The sequence below is a fragment of the Mytilus trossulus genome, chromosome 6 (assembly GCF_036588685.1).
Source record: "Mytilus trossulus isolate FHL-02 chromosome 6, PNRI_Mtr1.1.1.hap1, whole genome shotgun sequence".
NCBI lineage: Eukaryota > Metazoa > Mollusca > Bivalvia > Mytilida > Mytilidae > Mytilus > Mytilus trossulus.
This window is the reverse complement of record NC_086378.1, coordinates 35,600,351-35,620,475: the sequence shown is the minus strand read 5'-3', so window position 1 is coordinate 35,620,475 and position 20,125 is coordinate 35,600,351. Positions and strand designations below refer to the sequence as shown.

The window sequence follows — 20,125 nt, the reverse complement described above, 5'->3', positions numbered from 1 at the left end:
AATTCCAAAGATCTTTTAGAGTACATACATTCTAAGACTCTCTCATCTTGCAATAGTATTAACACATTTGACTTTTCTAAACTTCCCGTTTGAATGGTTTTACACTAGTAATATTGGGGCCCTTTATAGCTTGTTGTTCGGTGTGAGCCAAGGCTCCGTGTTGAAGGCCGTACTTTAACCTATAATGGTTTAATTTTTAAATTGTTATTTGGATGGAGAGTTGTCTCATTGGCACTCACACCACATCTTCCTATATCTATTTATACAAGTATTCCCCATTCCAAACTAAAAAAACATACACAAAATTCTCTGAAACTGCATGACATTATCAAAATGCTTGATTTCTTGATTGAAAACATATTTGTTACGTTCGGAGGACGTGTTTTTCAACAGACTGTCGGAATTCCAATGGGAACCAATTGTGCCCCTGGTCTTGCCGACTTGTTCTTTTTTTATTATTGTTAGGCTGACTTAATACAGGAACTTCTTAGAAAAAAGATAAGAAGTTTGCAATATCCTTTAACTTTGCGTTTATAAATATATAGATGATGTTCTCTCAGACACTAAGTAATACAAAATTCAGTGACTATGTTGAACGAATCTATTCCATCGAACTAGAGATAACGGATATTACAGGTACAGTCTGTCTCATATCTTGACTTACATCTAGAAATTGGCAATGAGGGTTGGCTGAAAACTTTATGACAAAAGAGATTATTTCAGCTTCTCAATTGTTAACTTTCCATTTCTATGTAGCAACATTCCAGCATCTTCCAATTGATACGATATTCCCGGTTTTGTATTTCCTATCATGATTTCCTTGATAAAGTAGAGCTGCTTACAAGAAAGCTATTTAAAAACGTTCCAAATGGTGAAGTTGAAATCACCCCTTCGTAAATTTAACGGACGCCATCACGAGTTGGTTGACCGTTATGGAATAACCGTTTCACAGATGATATCGGATATGTTCCTTATGTCGTAACTACAATACCCTTCCCTTTTAATGGATGTGACCAACCGAATAAGACTATTTACCGGATTTGTAATAACATTAACAACACGACGGATGCCACATGTGGAGCAGGATGTGCTTACGCTTCAGGAGCACCTGACATCACCTCATATTTTGATGGGGTTAGTCTTTAGATTTCTATGTTTTGCCTTCTGTACATTTTTTGTCTGTGTTTGTCTTTTTATTTTTAGTCATGGCGTTGTCAGTTTATTTTCATCTATGAGTTTGACTGTCCCTATGATATCTCTCGTCCCTCTTTTATTGCTTCTGCTTTTACACATGCACAATTATAAGAGAAAATGCTGCAGAACCTTGCTACACACTTGTCATGCCGTTTGTCTCCAACCAGGCAACACATGCCGGCATATTGTCAGGTTAGTATACTTTAAACATATTTATTTATAGTGGATTGGGAAACAAGTTTTGCAACTTATATTAATCCCTTTCCACTTTGCGGGTGCGAGTGCTGCCTTGTAGCGGCATTAGCCTACTCTTTTTCGAAATCTACAAGGGTGTCTTTAATGTGCAAGAGATATATGGCTCTCTTTTAAAACATACATACGAATATAACATGGTATTATATATATATCAAAGGGACATTCAAAATAAAGTGACAACGGCATGGCTAAAATATAACGTTACAAGACCAAGAGACAACAAATAGTACACAAAACACATAATAGAAAACCACACACAAACTGGGGCGATACTCATTTATTCCGGAAGGGAAAGGAGAACGTTGGAGGACAGAGGACGGGATTGTAGTTACGACATTTTGAACATATTCGCTATCATCTGTGAAACTGATATTCCAGAACGGTCATCCAACACGTGAATATCGTATCAACTAGGAGATATGTGATCCAGGCTGCTGTGATGTTGATACATAGAAATTCATAATTGGGAGGTTGAAATGATCTCTTCTGTCGTAAAGCTTTGGTTGTAACCGACCCTCATTGTTAATTTCTAGATGTAAGGTAACCTAATCATAATTGTTTTAAAACCATGCACGTACCATCTTTCCCTAGCTTTCTAACATACAAGGCTTATTGCATGTGTTATATATATACGTGCACATGTATGGAAACAGAATCCTCCATAGATTTGATTTCCAATTATTAAAATTGTGAAAAATAGTATTTTTTCGGTGTATTCAAGGCACTTATTTGATGCAAAATAATTCATAAAAGGAGGGTGAAAATGTCGCAAAAGTTCCTAAAGTATGGTTAAACGTACAAATTCAATCCATTAGAGTGATATCAAAACCATGATTTATCTGACTATCAAGAGGTCCGAAAAAATCACATGCATTTCACCTAGTTTTCCCATAAAATTGATTTGAAGGTTCGAGTGTTTTAACATTTGTTGAAAAATACTACAATACATTCTGGACATATAAAAATATGCGGACAAACCGAAAAATGGCCTATATACATGTAAAACATGCAAAAAAAAACAATTTGATGTTCATATATATCCCAATTTGAAAGCTTTATACTAAAATACACACGAAACGAAGATGCATATTATCGAACTCATGCTCTGTTGTAGATTATCTATTTTAGTGTTTTTATTGTTTGGATAAATGTTTTTGTATACATTGCTATGAATCTAATATGAGAATTCATGTGAGTCAAATCGGGGAACATGTGCACCAAAAGTGCATTTACTATAATTTTAACACTTGAGTCGAAAATTTAATATATTCAATCAATAATGTAACAATGATTATTAAATATTTAGATAATTCATATTTCACTTTTAAAGCCTTTGCATTTGCATTCTCACCCAATTGCATTGCACTTGCGCCGATTTTGTCTTGCTTTATGACATCAGTTTTTGTCTAAGGGTGCAATTAACCAGGGATTTTCTATGCTAAAGTCTAGAATAGTATAGAAAGTCCCTGAGGTAACTGATCAAAGTTTATGTGTTATTCAGCCAAGTTACTGTTACAGTGACAGATCCAGAGGAGGGGTGCCGGGGTTTGGAACACTCCATTTTTTTGGGCCGAACAATGCATTTGAATAGAGACATGTAGTTGGAACCCCCCCCCCCCCCCCCAGTGGCGGATCCAGGAATTTTCATAAGTGGGGGCCCACTGACTGACCTAAGAGGGGGCCCACTCCAGTCACGCTTCAGTGATTCCCTATACAAGCAACCATTTTTTTTCCCAAAAATGGGGGCCCGGGCCCCCTGCCCCCCCCTAAATCCGCCTCTGCCCCCCCTTATCATGGGTTGGGACCCCTTTTAGAATGGCTGGGTCCGCCCCTGTGTTATATGAGTATTCTTACTTATATGAATATTTGACTGATCGTTTATTAAATGTATTATCTATAATACTAAAATTACGAGGTCCAATTTATCAGCCGGCATCACGTTAAAACGATGAATCAAAGAATTCAACTTTATTTATAACTAATAAAGTACAATCTATAATACTAAAATTACGAGGTCCAATTTATCAGCCGGCATCACGTTAAAACGATGAATCAAAGAATTCAACTTTATTTATAACTAATAAAGTACAATGGTGTAGATTAAAAATTACACTACTCCAGACCCTTTTGTTTTCCAGATAATTGATATTGCCAATAATTAACAAGTTCCGGGTTGAATCCGATACCGATACCAATTTAGTATATTCACCTTTAACCTTATATGTACGTTCTGCATCTGACAGGCGCACCACCAAATGGTGTATTTGATTTTGCTTTAAACACGGGTCATAATCACAGGGTCGACACAAATAATTCAATCATTGTCAAATTGTTCCCTGTTGTAGTTTTTTTTAATTAGTAAGACTTTCTATGATAACAATACGAATACTAAAAATGTGGACTTAACTTGAAATAAGGCGTATAGGTACAGTTTTCAATTTGTAAGCGGGCATGACGTAAAACAGCGAATCAAAGAAATGAACTTTATTGGACAATGCTGTTGATTAAAAATACTCAATTCAAGGACCTGAATATTACCAATAATTGAAGAGTTCTAGGTCGACGGGTTCAAACAGAAAGATTTGAAAGCAGAGAAACTGTATCTTATAATCGGCACGACTTTTATCAGATGATAATACCAATACTAAAATAAGGCTTACGCATAGTTATATACTTTAATTCAGTCACGGACCCGTGTAATCACGGGTGTGTTCTAGTATATATATATATTTCACTGTTGTAATTGAATATTTACACTATTCATAAGCTATCTTGAACTATTATACTAAAGTATACCATTGTATTATATGTGACATTGTCCCTGGTATAATAGTCCCAGATTCTATAGTAAAGCTGTATTGCTTATATAGTTGATGAGTTTTATCATATGAAAAAGACTTATAAAGGGCAACTCGATTATTTCATATATTTCGCGGCATTAACTTAATTCACCATAATCATTGTAGAACGGAAAAGGGAAATCCCCGAGGTTGTTCACTCAAGAATAAGGTAATAACCAGGAAGGAAAACAAAATGGCGAACAGGGATAGACCGAAGAAAGAGTTCGGTGGTGTTTTGGGCATGTTACAAGTTGTTTTCCCGCAGCAAAAGCTTGTAGTCGATAAAAAGACAATAGAAAAATCATGGAAATTAATGGACAAGGTTGTGAAATCGTGCCAACATCCGAGAATGAACCTAAGAAACAGTCCTCCATTCATTTTGGATATCTTACCTGACACTTATCAACACTTGCGATTAGTGGCAAACCGATATGACGATAAAATAAACACATTAAACGAGAATGAATATTTTAGAATATTTATTGAAAATTTAATGAACAAATGCAAAAATACAATCAAGCTTTTTAAAGAAGGAAAGGAGAAAATGTTTGATGAAAATTCACATTATAGAAGAAATTTGACAAAACTGTCACTTGTGTTTTCGCACATGCTTGCAGAATTAAAGGCCATCTATCCCAATGGCACATATGCAGGCGACACATTTAGAATAACTAAAGCTGATGCTGCTGATTGGTGGAAGGATTCTTTCGGAAATAAGTAAGTATTTACAATGTACAATGACAATGTATTTTACATTGGTGCATGTATTTGATAGTGCAGCATGTTTATGATGTTATATTATATGCCACTATGTGGAAGCACAGTCTAAGGAAAAGAGGACAAGATTGTGGTTTCAAACAATTAAAACAAATTTACATGTCAGAGACAGTGGTCACATTTGAACAGATATATACCAAAACAGTCAACCATCTTCTGATGGTGTCCTTAAAATTTTCTTAGGAATGACTTCAATTGCACTTCATTTCTTGAAACCCTGGGTCTAAAACTTCCTTGTAAGCAGCAACCATCCACCAAAGAAGTGCAAGCTCTGGTACATTTGTATATCGTTATTGTATCAGCTGGGAGATATTTACAACACATGATAATATGCAGGTGCTACTAGATTAAGAATATTGCTACATTTGATGCAGTGATCAGGAAGGACGTGCGCCCTGCGCCTACAGCGCATATTCACCAGAAATGGCGCATAGAGTGACAAATGTAAGCGCCCACGTGGCGCACGATATTTTTCACATCGTTTCGAAACGTTTAGATATCGTCAAATAGTTTTCCGATCGTGTTCCGTGCCGCCATGTGTGTGTACACAACTGTATAATGTTCCTCCAATCATAGGAGCACCTATATATTTTAGGACGTCTCGGGTGTTTTCTTATGGTAATAGAACCATGCGGTTTAACGTCTGGGGTGTTTTCCTATGGTAATAATAGAACCATGCGGTTTAACTGATAACCCCAAAAAACGCAATTAACCATCATTCATGATATAATTTTTTATAAACAACTTTACATTTGTGAAATTTGGCTATTACAGTTGAGATTTAACTCTAATAATAATCTTTTAATTTAGTTTAGCTTGCTATTATTTCGAGTGAAAACCCCTGAAGCCTTTTTATGAATATAGTTTTTGTCTCCATAAAAGGCGCTTAACTGTCCTTGTCATTTTTTGGTCTTTGGCTCGTTTTGACATTTTGTAAACATGACTTCAGCAAATTATTGTTTTGTTCTATCAATTAATGGTACTCTCTACTGTTATTCTTGTCATCTTGATGAAGTAATAATAATAATACAAGAAATGCAGAGAACGTTCCTGAAATGACCTCTAATACGGAACGTCTGGAATGAGTATGGTATCGACGAAGACCCAAATTTAATGTTAAAAAAATGGCCCATTGAATTTATTTTTGAGGGGCCCTGGGCCCATAGTGAAAAAAACCTTCCAGATCACTGTTGATGATTGAAAATGGAGAGTTCATAATTGGGAAACTGAAATCATCTCTTTTGTTGGAAAATTTTGTTCTTTCCTTCTATCTATTTCTAGATGAGAGTCAAGATATGAGGCAGATTAATCTGTATCTGTAGACTGTAGTATTCTTTATTTCAACATTTTCAATCAAGTTTGATTGGGATAGATGCATTCACTTCAAGAAGAGAGGTGAAAGATACCAGAGGGACGTCAAACTTTAGATAAAAATTAAATTAACTGACAACCTCATGGTCGAAAAAGAAAAAGACCAACAGACAAACACTAGTACACAACTTGTAACAAGACACAACATAGAAAACTAAAAACTAAGCAAAATGAACCCCACCAAAAAACTGGAAGGTGATCTCAGGTGCATCAACATTGTCACCTTTTTATTTCTTTGATAACACACAGAAGCCTGAGACATCTTTAATAGAATTGATAGAAATTAGCTCTTTAACAGTTCATTAATATGCAATTGACAGATCTATACATGTATCTTCATTTATAGGTTTACAATCTTTCAGGAAAATCTCAATTTAGAACTGACATGATCATTGCTCAAACATAATGTCCTATGCATTCAATGATGGTTTTCAAAATAAAGTGGTGATATACATGTAAATTATATTATTGAATGATATGAGCAAATAAGCCCTAATACGGATAAATCAGCATGTGCAATACTGAAAACGTTCCACTGTCGATATAAATCAAGATTTAATATTGCTCTTCGAACAGGGCCAATACGGAAAAAAACAGGGCCAATACAGAAAAAGCGGGAAAAAAGCCGTATTAGCCCTAGGGCTAATACAGGACGTTCACTTCCAGTTTTCAATTTTCTTACGCCATTACTTAACTTTGAAAGTATCGTTATGCATAAAAACATTCTTATAATATTTTTTAGATTAAAGTCATAAAATAAACAGGTTAAATGATGTGCAATGTTTTCTAACGTCTTAAAGTTTTGAAACGGAAAAAACAGGGCCAATACAGAAAAAAGCGCGGGAAAAGCTATATTGGCCCATGGGCTAATACGGGACGTTCACTTCTGGTTTTTAATTCTCTTATAATCATTTAATTAAAGTGTTATGAACTGGCTGTTTCTGTATTGGCACTGGTATAGATTCTCGGTCAGCTGTATTGGCCCTCGACCCTACGGGTCTCGAGGCCAATACAGCAAACCTTGAATCTATACCAGTGCCAATACAGAAACTGCCAGTTAATAACACTATAACATTGCCCAGTCATGTGAAATTCTTTAGGTAAACTGGGAGTAATATTTTTTGGACTGTTAAAATAAATTGAGGGAGATGCACGTGAATTAAATGCATTATAAGATTATTTGGCTATTCCCTCATGTCCCAAGCAACAAATTTTATTTCAAACTCAAATTCCAGTTGACTGTACAAATGGTATCAATAAATAAATAACTATTTGTATTGGTGAAACCTTTTTATTAAAATTTTCAATTTATACATTATGAACAATAATATATGAAAAAATGCAAGTACAAAAATGTATGTAACCAAAACAGTGATGAAATCTTACTTCTCCAAGAATTAGTAATTGGTCACTTCTCTCTATTCTCTCTCTTTTAAATACTACTTTTTGAAGATAACGCCCTGAGTGCATATCCTGTGCATTTTGATTATCAAGAAATGCTTAGGTTATTTTGTCACAGTTAAAGTTGATTGTTCAATATTAACATACTTCACACTGATTGACCCCAGGTTAACAGGTGTAATATCCATTCATAAAAAGGAAGGGGAAATTTGCTTTATACAGTATTTGTGCACAGTACAGTATTCACAGGGACATAGTCTGAAAAATGCTGATCAACCTGTGTCAGTAAATTTACACACCAGGATGACCTTGAGAGTTTGTACTAAAAAAACACTTTAGCTACAAATACATGTACATACATGTATACTAACCCTTTTTAGCTACAAATACATGTACATATACATTTGTACTAGCCATTATCACAGGATGACCTTGAGAGTTTGTGCTGAAAAAACACTTTTTAGCTACAAATACATGTACACAAATATCACAAATTTCAACATTTGTTCTAGAGGCTAGAGCCTAGACACGTAAACAAAATTTCACTTATTTTCCCTAGCCCAAATGAGATTTAGACTACACTCAATGTAGAAGGCTAGTGGTCATGGTGGTTAAAGGCAAACTGTTACCACATCACCTGTTTTACAGTCATACAAATTGAGGTTTGGCATTTTCAAGACCCAATTCAAATGTTTCTTAAGATTGTATTATATGATTCCCAAAAATCAGCAGGACCAAACAACATTTTCTTCATAAGAAAATGCCTGTTCCAAGTCAGGAATATGACAGTTGTTATCCATTTGTCTGAGCTTTTGATTTTGCCATTTGATTAGGGACTTTCCATATACATGATATAGAATTTTCCCTTGAGGATTGGTATTTTTGTTATTTTACTTTTCATTCATCATACAGAACTAGTTGTAAATTTAAAACACTTATACAAGAAATTATTTCATAAGAGTTAAAATTAGAAATCCATATGTAACTATCTACATGATCTAAGACTCTTTTCTATATGAAGTCAGGGAAAAAAATACTATCTTGTGCTGAATTTGCTTTACAGAAGAATATATATATGGTTCCAAACTTTCACTCAGAACATTTGTCATTTGTATGCTTACTTAGCTGAGTGAACAGGAACTTTTCCTACATGTATAAAACACATTTTTGTAAAATTGGTTTATAGACCATAGATCTAGACCAATTATAATTAGTATGGTACAAAGTTTGAAGTCTGGCCTACTGAAATGATGGCCCTATTATGATTATACATGTATACATGTACAAAAAATGTATGTTAATACAAAATGAATACATCTTTCTGAGGATACATGAAGTACAGTGGTCCATTAAAATCTTTTGCAGTGGAAATCAATGACTCATTGAACATGTTGAAATTTTGCCTTTCGTGATTGTTGGTACATTTTTTGTATATTTATAAATTTAATTGAAATGACAGACTCATTTTCGAACTCTTTGACGTTACACCATATATTTTATACAGTTACAAAGGAACTGTGTTTTGTTAAGATCCGGTTGGTTTTAAAAGAGAATGAACGTTTATTTTTAAAGTAAATAAATATAAAATTCATAGCACTTAATCATGCATAAAATTGTATACATATGGCTTCTCTGGACACTAACTACAAACCAAAATTATGTCATGAAACTTAAAATCTTTTATAATACATAAGAATGTTTTGATGAATAGCAAAGAAAGTGGTTAAGAATATAATGACCATTAAATACCTACTAAAACATTATGTTTTAATTAAAACATTAGAAGTTACGGAAGCTGTGCAAATTACCAGACATTGATCTGATGTAGGAAAGATTGATAATATATAAAACAAATTTGCAACAGGAAACGAACAATTATTTTTTGTAGATACTTGACCTAATTTTTGCAAGTCTGATATCCTGTTTCTGTCAATATATATATATATATGTTACTACATGTACATGTATGAAATCTATATATGTGTCTTTTTCGCCATTTAAATGATTAACTTTTTTGTAGTTTTCAAAATGTAACTGAAAGATCTCATGTACTTGAAAAACAGTTAAAGGCTTTAATTGATCAGTGTTTCTTTTAATTAGTTAAACTTTTGTGATCAGATGGATTATTTATATATGAATGAAACTAGATGTGGGGGCTGGTGAGTCAGGGGGGAGGGGATGATGTTCTAACATGTACATCAATATGACAACAATTTGACAACAGCAGATAAGTTAAAGAAAAAATATCTTAGAATTGGTGGGGCTCCATAGAACAATTGACATTTAAATGTTTTGCACTTTACAGCTAATTTCCTAATGCATGTAATGCAAAACTTTGGTTGGCTTGCTTGCTTTGTTTGTATAATTGTTTATACAAGCTTTATAAATAAGATTCACATCTTTAAACAATATATAAAGGCATAGTTTAACCTGCATAGTTTAACCTGTATATATCATATTTGAATTTAATTGGGTGTTATCCTAATGATTGTACAATATAAAAACAAAGCAAGCAAGCAAGCTTACCAAAGTTTTATTCTACATGCATTAGGATATTAGCTGTAAAATCCTTATCATCATTGTATTTTCTCATAAGTTTAAATGTCAAATAAATGTTATATTAAAGGAGGTCCTTAACTTGAATTCCGGACATCAATAATTTAATATACAAAAATGTATTTATACAGCACTTAAAATATTACTCCAATTCAGGATATCCTGGAATATTTCGGGAGCTCAATCTGTTAGTAGTCCAATGAAATGTTTATAAAAATTCAACACTAAATGATGATTCTGAAACTTATACAATATACCAAATTCAATGTACATATAGAAAACTTAAGATCCTAACTTCTGAATCATTGTTTATCATGTCAAATCTTTAGGAAGTTCAAACATGATCTTATGTCAAAATCATATACATGTTTGGCACATAGCAAAATTAGACTATTTGATTGTTATTTTACAAGGCTAGTGGCAAAAATCATAACTTTGCCAAAGGAAATTTATGTTTATTACTGTGATACATGTACATGCATGACATGTATTGTAATGTTTTCTTCAAGTGCAGATTACAAACCATTAATATTCATCTCATTTTACTGTTTCCTTGAACTGAGTATTAGGGTAGAGTTTGAAAAAGCATAAATAAAACATAAATACTTCCTTTAGATGTCTAGATTGAAATGAAAAAATTGTTGTTAAAATAATTTTCAAGATCAGAATAATGTTCAATTTGTAATTGAATTAAAAAAAAGAAGGTGTTACTGATCGAAAATTCTTGGTTGTCTCTGCTTTGAGCACTTTTGAAGTTTTAGATGAAACTGTTTGATTATATTACTTTCGATAATGAAACTGAAAAATATTTTCACTCTGATAAATCGTCCCATTTAAGCATGAAATATTTGCCACTGGAATTCAGCAACCAACAATCAATGATTATCAATCTGATGAAAATACAGATTTTGTGTAAAACTCCAGGGGCGGATCCAGCTATTTTTAAAAGGGGGTTCCTAACTCAGGACCAAGGGGGGTTCCAAATACATGTCCCCATTCAAATGTATTGATCCTCCAAAAAAGGGGGGGGGGGTTCCAACCCCCCCGAACCCCCCCTCTGGATTTGAGCCTGAACTCTTACAAGGATCTGAAAGACTCCATCCTATGTTTTGTTTTAATGACCTTTCAGGATTCTCTGGTTTTGTCAAATTAATATATTGCTTCAAAAATGTGTAAGCTGAAATTTCATTGGTTGATGTAGAAATTAACAAAATAAAAGGAAAAAAGCTTGGACACATGATGTGTATTTTAATCTGTATAACATTTTATAAGAATTGAGTGAATATATGATGATCTAGAATTTTTTTGCTATTTCTTTTTTCAGAACGATTGTTTCCTGGAAGATATTTAGACAGACCCTTCATGAGTGCCACCCTATCAGTTCTCCATTAGAGGCTATGGCTCTTAAATCCACAATAGATTTGACCTGTAATGACTTTATATCTATATTTGAATTTGATGTGTTCTCAAGGTAGGTTTTTGGTTAAAGATAATTTATACTGCCTTATAATATGTAATCATGTATGTTTATTTAAAATGCGGCATGTATAATTGTATGGAGAGTTGTCTCATTGGCACTCATACCACATCTTATATTTATGAAATATTGTTTTATTTAAAGTTGCCATTATATTCCAAAATGGTTTCAAATTTAATAAAATACATGCATCTCCCTGATGAATAGCTTCCATTCCTTGTGCAGGAATGCTTTATATTGCAGTCCTTTTTGTTTTTATCAACTCTTCAACATTTGTATTTAGTGTTGGATTTTCAAATATTTTGGCTAGAAGCTTCGCTGAAGTGACATTATTTTTTCGAAATTCTTATCTGGTACAGGTCAGGAAAATTGGTACTGTTAATTATATTTTTTACTTGACACTTCCATTGATTGTAGTGATAGAAGGAAGTAGTTAAAAAAAATCAAGTGAAAAAAAAAAAATTAGTATTTTTTTTTTTTAATACATGTACTTATCAGATGAAAATGATAAGAGACTAAACAGGAAGATTTAATCTGTGACATTTAATTAATAGCATGTAGTATTAGCTTTCCAAGTTCATATATATAGACACTATTTCTACTAAAAAAAAGTTTTATCTGAAATAAATGCGAAACTTTTAAGATTGCAACCTTAACTTGTTGTTTGTTTATTTTGCATTTATATGAAATCATTTTCATTCATTACTGAATTTACAATCCTTTGATTTATTATATATACTTTCAAATTTCGATAGAAAAGGATTTAAAAAAAAATCCAATTCATGATTAGGGTATCTCAATCTTTTGGACCAGTAAAAAATTGGAGAAATTTGTATGGAAATATTTTCATAGTAATAGTATGAGCATTATGAAGTTCCTTGTTGTCCAACAGGTTATACATAATTTTGGGAAGACATGATCAGTGATGAGACATGCAATTTGTCATTACATTTGCAAATAATGCTTCACTGCAAATAAGATATATAACAGCCTCAGTAGTCTCTTTGTTGAGTGTCTGCCTCTACTGTTTGAGGTCTTATATGTGTTCAATTCCAAGACCTGATAAATCCAAAGAATTCTGGGAGCAGGTACATATTTTGTGTAATCAAGTTCAACTCCTATACTATTGTTTTTCTACCTAGGTCTAGATATTGTTTTTACCATTTTAATTACTTTTTCCCCCTAAATTTTACAAAAGCTGGTTCCAATTTTTTCTGTATCTAGATCCCAGAAATAGACATGATATATGGGTTTTGAGAATGTAGCACAAAGCCTTCTGTTTACAACTAAATATAATATTGAAATTATAAAAAAAATACAGATGCATTGCATGTTATTATTTTTCTGAAAAATTTATAATTTGTAAAAGTAAAGAATACTGAACATTTTTGCTGAATATTCTAAAAAATTATTTTTATTGTAAGGCAAAAGTAACCTTGTTATCAATCTGAGTCCTGTCTCAGTTAACCAATGAAGCAGGAAACTAGATGACTCAGTAACATATTTTTAGCTTAAAAATAGTAATTATATAATATTTTAAAAGTTGAATTTTTTATGCAGATTATTCCAGCCATGGATTAATTTACTACGGAACTGGAATGTTTTGGCGGTGACGCATCCTGGTTATGTAGCTTTCCTAACATATGATGAAGTCAAGGCTAGACTTCAGAAATATGTTGGAAAACCTGGAAGGTAATTAGATCACTAAGAGTAAGACATGGTTTGTTTAGAATTTACAACCACTAAAATACAAGGCTGTACATTGTCCTGAACATGCATGGAATATTTGCCACTGGACGTTAAATAACTAACACTCAATCAATAAGCTATTCACATGCCAGTACTTTTAAATCTTGGACATACACTTTTATAGATACAATGTACCATGATGTACATGTATTTGAAAAAACAAACTCCAAGTCATCTTACTGTTCATTTTTAAAAAGATATGTTTTTAAGTTGTTAAAATCTGTTTTACTATGGCTTTCTTTATGCATGAAAATACTGTAATATTGTTTTAAACATCAGATTTATCTCTCTGAAAGATCTTTTGCCTATAACAAAGTTATTGGTTTAGATTTCTGTTTCATGCATTCATACACAATGTTGTCTCTGTTGAAAATATTCCCACAGTTGTATATGTATCTGATAGTGTGTTTATCTGATGTTTTAGAACTAATAACATTAAATTTCACACTTTTAAGACTGTGGTGACAAACAAATTAAGTAGATTCTGAAAGGGTAGGAAATACCACGAATTAATTAAACTCTTAAAAGTATTTTAATAGCAATTTTAGTTTTTGTTTCAATAAAAAATAATTTGACTCATATCATTTGTCTATAGAGTACATATATCTTTCGATAGTCCCCCATCTTTCCTTTCTTTTTCAAAATTGAATATATTACCTGATTTTACCAGTGCGACATAATTACAGTATCTTGACATTCAAAAGTATAAAAGAATTTGAAACCATTTTCAAATTGACAAAAGTTGCAACATCCTGACAATTTGGAAATTGACAGCTCTTCAGAAGTTTATCAAGAATATTCCTACAAATTATGTCTACTTTGGGGAAAAATCTTTCTTAAATGAGATTATGGTGGGGGGGGGGGGGTGTAAAAGTGTTTTTGGAGTCCATCATGAATTATCTCATTAGTTTGTGGGATATGCTGTGTTCCATTTGATATCAATAATTTGTTTCTTTTGATGGTTATAAACAATGCACTAGGGTTATTGATTTGTATTGTATGTTGTGTTCCTATGTACAAAACGTTTTATCTAATACCATCTAAAGTTTTTGATTTTTTTTTCAAATGTGAATATAAAATTTTAATGTGGAAACCTTATTACATAAGTACAGTTTATAATAGCCAGATTATGTAATATACTGGGAATAAGGAAGGAAGTTTATTGTATAGAGTTTGTTTATTTACACCATCAAGGAGGCTTTAAATGTTCATTTACCCTGGTACATATTTATTACGTATTGAGGGATGGTTCTCAATGCTGTTTAATTAAATATTTATTGTTTCCATGGAGTGGGTGTAATACAGATGTAATTGCTGTAATTCCCAATGTTTTATACCAATACTTGTTAATCTTTGTCATGGGATTGAGACAATGCATATTTCAATAAAGCTGAAAGATATGTATAATGTATACCTGTTCACGTACATTGCAATGTTTGGATATGTTTTTGATAAAACATTAATACTGTCTCCAATTGCCAGGTTGGGCATTTTTTTTTTATAGTAAAAGAGGGATACATATGTATTAAAAGAAGTCACATTTAAATGAATGTATACTAGCATATTTGAAGCAGTTGCTTTATGTATTCACATTATGAGTTTGGGTGAAATATTTGCCACTGTTTTGTAAGCAAGCAATAGTATACTTTTGTCAGCCAAGTTTTAACAAATTGAAATCCAACATAAAGCAAGCAAGGTTTTTCTGCTGGTCTTGATATTCCCTTCCTATTTTCATGACATCTAGCTATATATACATGTAGAAATTACTTATATATCCTTAATATTCATATGTGATTTGCTTTCTAAAATTGCAATATGTTTCAGTAGAATTTTCAAAAAAGCATTGTAATCATTAAAAGACAGTCTTTTGGGTGATTAAGTCTCAGTTAAAACTAAAAACGAGTAGGATCACCTTAACATAATCAGTTGTAATTGTATATGTTACAAATGCAGTTTCCATGGTTTGGTTTAGGTTGTCAAAATGATGTTTATATTATATTTGAAATTGCAAAGTCTGACTCAACTTTGTTCTTTTTATATCAGGAAGCAACACCTGTTTGTAGTGTCTCTTAAAGTTCCTCTATTTATTATAATATGATGAAATTATGTATTCTTGAGATGGAATTTCTCAATTGTTACTACAAATGTAGTTAGTTTCATTATTTTGCTTCCTTAAATTTAAGAAGAAAAAAATAGGTTAATTTGACAGAATTAAAACAGACATAAGACACTTCAGTGTAATCAGATATGATTTTAAAATCTTCCGAAAATTTTATTTCTTGCCAACAATCAGATTTCCCAGTTTCCTGTGACTTATATTTGAACCTGAAACCTAGGTTGGTTGTCAACAATGTAATTGTCCATATAAACTTTTAAAGCTGTATATTTCTCACTAACCTTTATAGTTTTTTCATTCCCATCTGCTGTTTTTCCTAAATCTGTCAATTATTTTTTAATTGGGAGGGGGAGGAGATCAGTTTACAGTTTTGTCAGTTTCTATTAATTCACAGCCTTTCATAGTTTGATAAAATAAAAGATGTGGTATGATTACTAATGAGACATCTACCAGTACCCACTAGAGACCTAGTGATGTACTTGGAAAAAATGATAAAAAAAAATTGTAGCGAAGACAAAAAGAAAACATTTACATAAACTCATCACAGAAACCAGGATTACAAATGTATACTGTGGATTCATTTATTTTCATGGATACCAATTTTCGTGGATTATGGAAAACTTGCATATTCGTGGATACTTAATTTCGTGGTTTTGCTGAAATCTGCAAATAAAAAAATAGAAAATCAATCATCTGATGAACATTTTATCTCGGAATTTTATTCCACGAAATCCTCAAAATTGGTGTTCAACGAGTAAAAATGAATCCACAGTACATCAGACATATTTTTGGTCTTCAAAAGATATCAGTGAAGCTCAAATAAAAAAAGTTTAAAAAGCCAAATAAAGTACGAAGTTGAACAGCATTTAGGAACCAAAATCTAAAAGGTTTTGCAAAATACAGCAACAGTCATCTATTCCTGGGGTCAAAATGTATACCAATGATCCATTATAATCAGTTCAAGTATATTTTTTATTTACAAACAAAAACATTTAATTTTAACTTTGTCTATTTTTATTTTAACAGTTATGTGTTCAGATTAAGCTGTACCAGATTAGGACAGTGGGCTATAGGATATGTCACAGCAGAAGGTCAGATCCTACAGACAATACCACAGAATAAATCCCTTTGTCAGGCATTACTAGATGGCCAGAGAGAGGGATTGTAAGTTAAATAATAGGGGCCATTCATGATTTGGCACCAAACTACACTATATTTATTATTTGTTGTCAAACTAAGAAACGCATTTTAAATACATATACTGTGGATTCATTTATTTTCATGGGTATCAATTTTCTTGGATTTCGGAAAACCAGCATTTTCGTGGATATTTGATTTCGTGGTTTTGTCATTCTCTGCATACAAAGCCTATAGAATATGTGTTATTCGTTGAACATTTGAATTCGTGGTTCACTTGTACCCACGAAAACCACGAAAATTGATATCCAACGAATAATAATGAATCCACAGTAAAGATAAGGATAAGTGGTATGATTGCCAATGAGACAACTATCCACCAATGTTCAAATAAAGTGGATGTAAGTAATTACAGGCAGCTGTACAACCTTCAACAATAAGTAAAACCCATACTGGACTGTAAAGTCAGCTATAGAAGCCTTTGGCATGAAAAATATTAAACAATTAAATTGTGAATAACAAAATCCATGGTTTATAACTAACAATTGTATGCATGTAAAAGTCATGGAAGTATTTCAAATCATGTGATGGAATACATAAACATAGTTATGTATTATTTATATCTTTGTACCAAACTTCCTAGGTTATAGTCAAATAAAGCAAAAAGCTAGTGTAACGGTTTGGAAACTTTATCACAATAAAGTTTAAAACAGAGATGAATTTTGTCGACGTTGTTGAATAATAACATTCTTATTTTAACCAATCAACATATCACAGGGACACAGAAAATATCAATCGTCAACAACAAGGACCAACATAAAATATCACAGGGTAATAAAATGGAACATACTAAAATATTTCTGTCATTTATTTGAAAATAGTACTCTAAATCATAGAAAAATGACCTCCTGCCATATTGGAATTAATTGAATTTATATGTATGCCAGACCGCTACAAAACTCATCAATCTATACTTAATTTGGAAGAAGAAAAATGTAAGAAATATATATCGCTTTTACACCAAATACTGTTTATTTTTTAAAAAAAATTATTAGACACAGTCCCAATTATATCATTAATGTAAAAAAAATTATGATTCGCTTTCTTTTAGTTTTAAATATCCAGATGGCAGAAGTATAAACCCAGACTTAAGTTATTTAGTTCAGGACTCACAGGAGGATCATATAAAAGTTACCCAGGAGCAGTACGAACTTTACTGTGAAATGGGATCAACTTTTCAGTTATGTAAAATATGTGCAGAAAATGACAAAGACATTAAGATTGAACCATGTGGTCATTTATTATGTACGCCGTGCTTAACACAATGGCAGGTAGGTCACTAAGATTGAACCATGTTGTCATCTGTTATGATACTGTTTAATACAATGGTAGGTAGGTCAAAGAAGTTAGTAAAAACAAAGAAAACTGTATCAGATAGTTTTGTCTTCCCTGCGAAAAAAGTTACAGAATGCGGAACAAAGGGATGCTACTCTGTCGGTGGCAGTGTTAAAGCTTTATATTTCAAAAAGTAGAAAACTTTGATGATTCATAATTTGAAAAGATGCCTTATTTTAAAAAGTGATGGCTGTCTAATGTCCTATGTCATTGACTTCATTTTCACTGTTCAGGGACTGCTTACAAATTAAATTTAAAGATACCAAAATGAGTACTGAAAAATGTGCTTGACCAGATTGTTTTTAGTTTACAACAGCTAATTCATGGATAAGTGATCGCCTTGAAGGTTTTTGTGATTAGGTCTGTTTCTTAAATACTAGTTGGTCAGCTGTATTTGGTACATGGAATGACTATAAAGTTTTCATCTAAGTCTTATGAAATATACCATGTATACACACACAAAACATGTATAAATTAAGTTATTTAATTTCCATTATGTATTTAAAAGCCTTTTGATATCCACTTATATAATGCATTTGTAAACCTTGATAAGATAAACGAGGAAGTAAAATGTGACCTTTAATTTTTATCGACACTTAGGAAACCCAGCATTTAAATTGTAGGGTAAAACAAGTCCACTTTGTATTATGTAAACAATTGTTTTGTATTATGTTCAAAATTGTATATGAAGACAATCATTTATGGTGTATTGTTTGTCATTTGTGTTATATCCAAGTCCCATATACTTTAAACAGAAGGTCAGCTATATTAAGTGTATGCCCTACATTGGTTGCTGTGTATTTGTCTTAGGGTTCCATTTGTCTTTAAGGATTATGAATTTCAAGGGTAGGAAGCTCCATTCAAAAGTTTTAAAAACAGACTGTTTTGTTTAGAAATAAGAGGAAGGTTAGATCTATCGAAAGGTTCTTAGAATTAAAGTGTAATGCTGAAGAATATAACTTGATGAAAGCCATGGGGTTTATAATGAGTGATTTCAGTCTATATTTACTAAATTTCTTAATATGAATTGGGTAGACAGTTCTGAAACTCTTTACCAATTTGATTGCGGTTCACAATGTTGCCATTAAGTTACATATAAATTGGCATGATATGTATGATTTCAAATCGGTTTTTTAAAGTTTGGGTTAAAAACAATTGAATAAATTTCAATGTGGAGAAGCACTATATAAAAGTCATGGGACTTTAAGCAGGATAAGAAAGGAAGAATACACATAGATAAGACTGTATCCAAATGGTGAAAAAAAAGAAAAATCATATGAAACTTTAAAAAAAATATGAATGGAACATGTTTTATTTACTTTAATGGCGTAGTCTTATTCTAAAAGAGGTGAATGGGAAGATTTTTCTCTTAAAAAAATCCTTTATATTATCAAAATTTTCATAAATGTAAGGATATTAAATTTTTGACTTTCCAGACTATAATTCGCCTATATTTTCCTGTATACAGTGACCTACACTACCAGACTTCTAGTTAACTGTCAATAATGTGTTATATATAGATGTGTATTAAATATAGAAAACATGCATGCAATACTTAGCTGAGTATATATGCATGCATTGGTGTTATGATTTCGATAACATTAAAATTTCAAGAAACTCATATCATAGGGGTTTAACAAATCAACACGCCCTACAGTCTTCAACAATAGCCTAGGCAATTTTCAAATTTGATCAAATCATAAAATTTCTTGTAATTTCACATGTGAATTTCTCTTGTTTGTTTTGTTTCCTCATTATGAATAGACAGACTGACAGTTTTCTGTAATTTACAATGATTAAGATATAATCATTTCCTGCAGTTTGCTTGGAATTGGAATACAACTTAACATTGGTACC

General features: G+C 32.1%; 1 protein-coding gene across 7 annotated transcripts in view; it reads left to right on the top strand.

Annotated features, from left to right (window-relative positions):
- The first annotated feature begins 4,389 nt into the window (after positions 1-4,389).
- LOC134721233 (E3 ubiquitin-protein ligase CBL-like) overlaps positions 4,390-20,125 on the top strand; it is a 30,398-nt gene continuing 14,662 nt past the window's right edge. For 3 of the 7 annotated variants that reach the window (XM_063584052.1, XM_063584053.1, XM_063584050.1), the window contains exons 1-5: positions 4,390-5,006; positions 11,719-11,865; positions 13,432-13,563; positions 16,763-16,900; positions 17,985-18,204. In XM_063584052.1, the coding sequence (XP_063440122.1) occupies positions 4,483-5,006; positions 11,719-11,865; positions 13,432-13,563; positions 16,763-16,900; positions 17,985-18,204 (1,161 nt within the window). In that variant the 5' untranslated portion in view covers positions 4,390-4,482. The remainder of the gene's footprint in view (positions 5,007-11,718; positions 11,866-13,431; positions 13,564-16,762; positions 16,901-17,984; positions 18,205-20,125) is intronic. The other 4 variants (XM_063584051.1, XM_063584054.1, XM_063584055.1 and 1 more) reach the window with 4 other exon arrangements.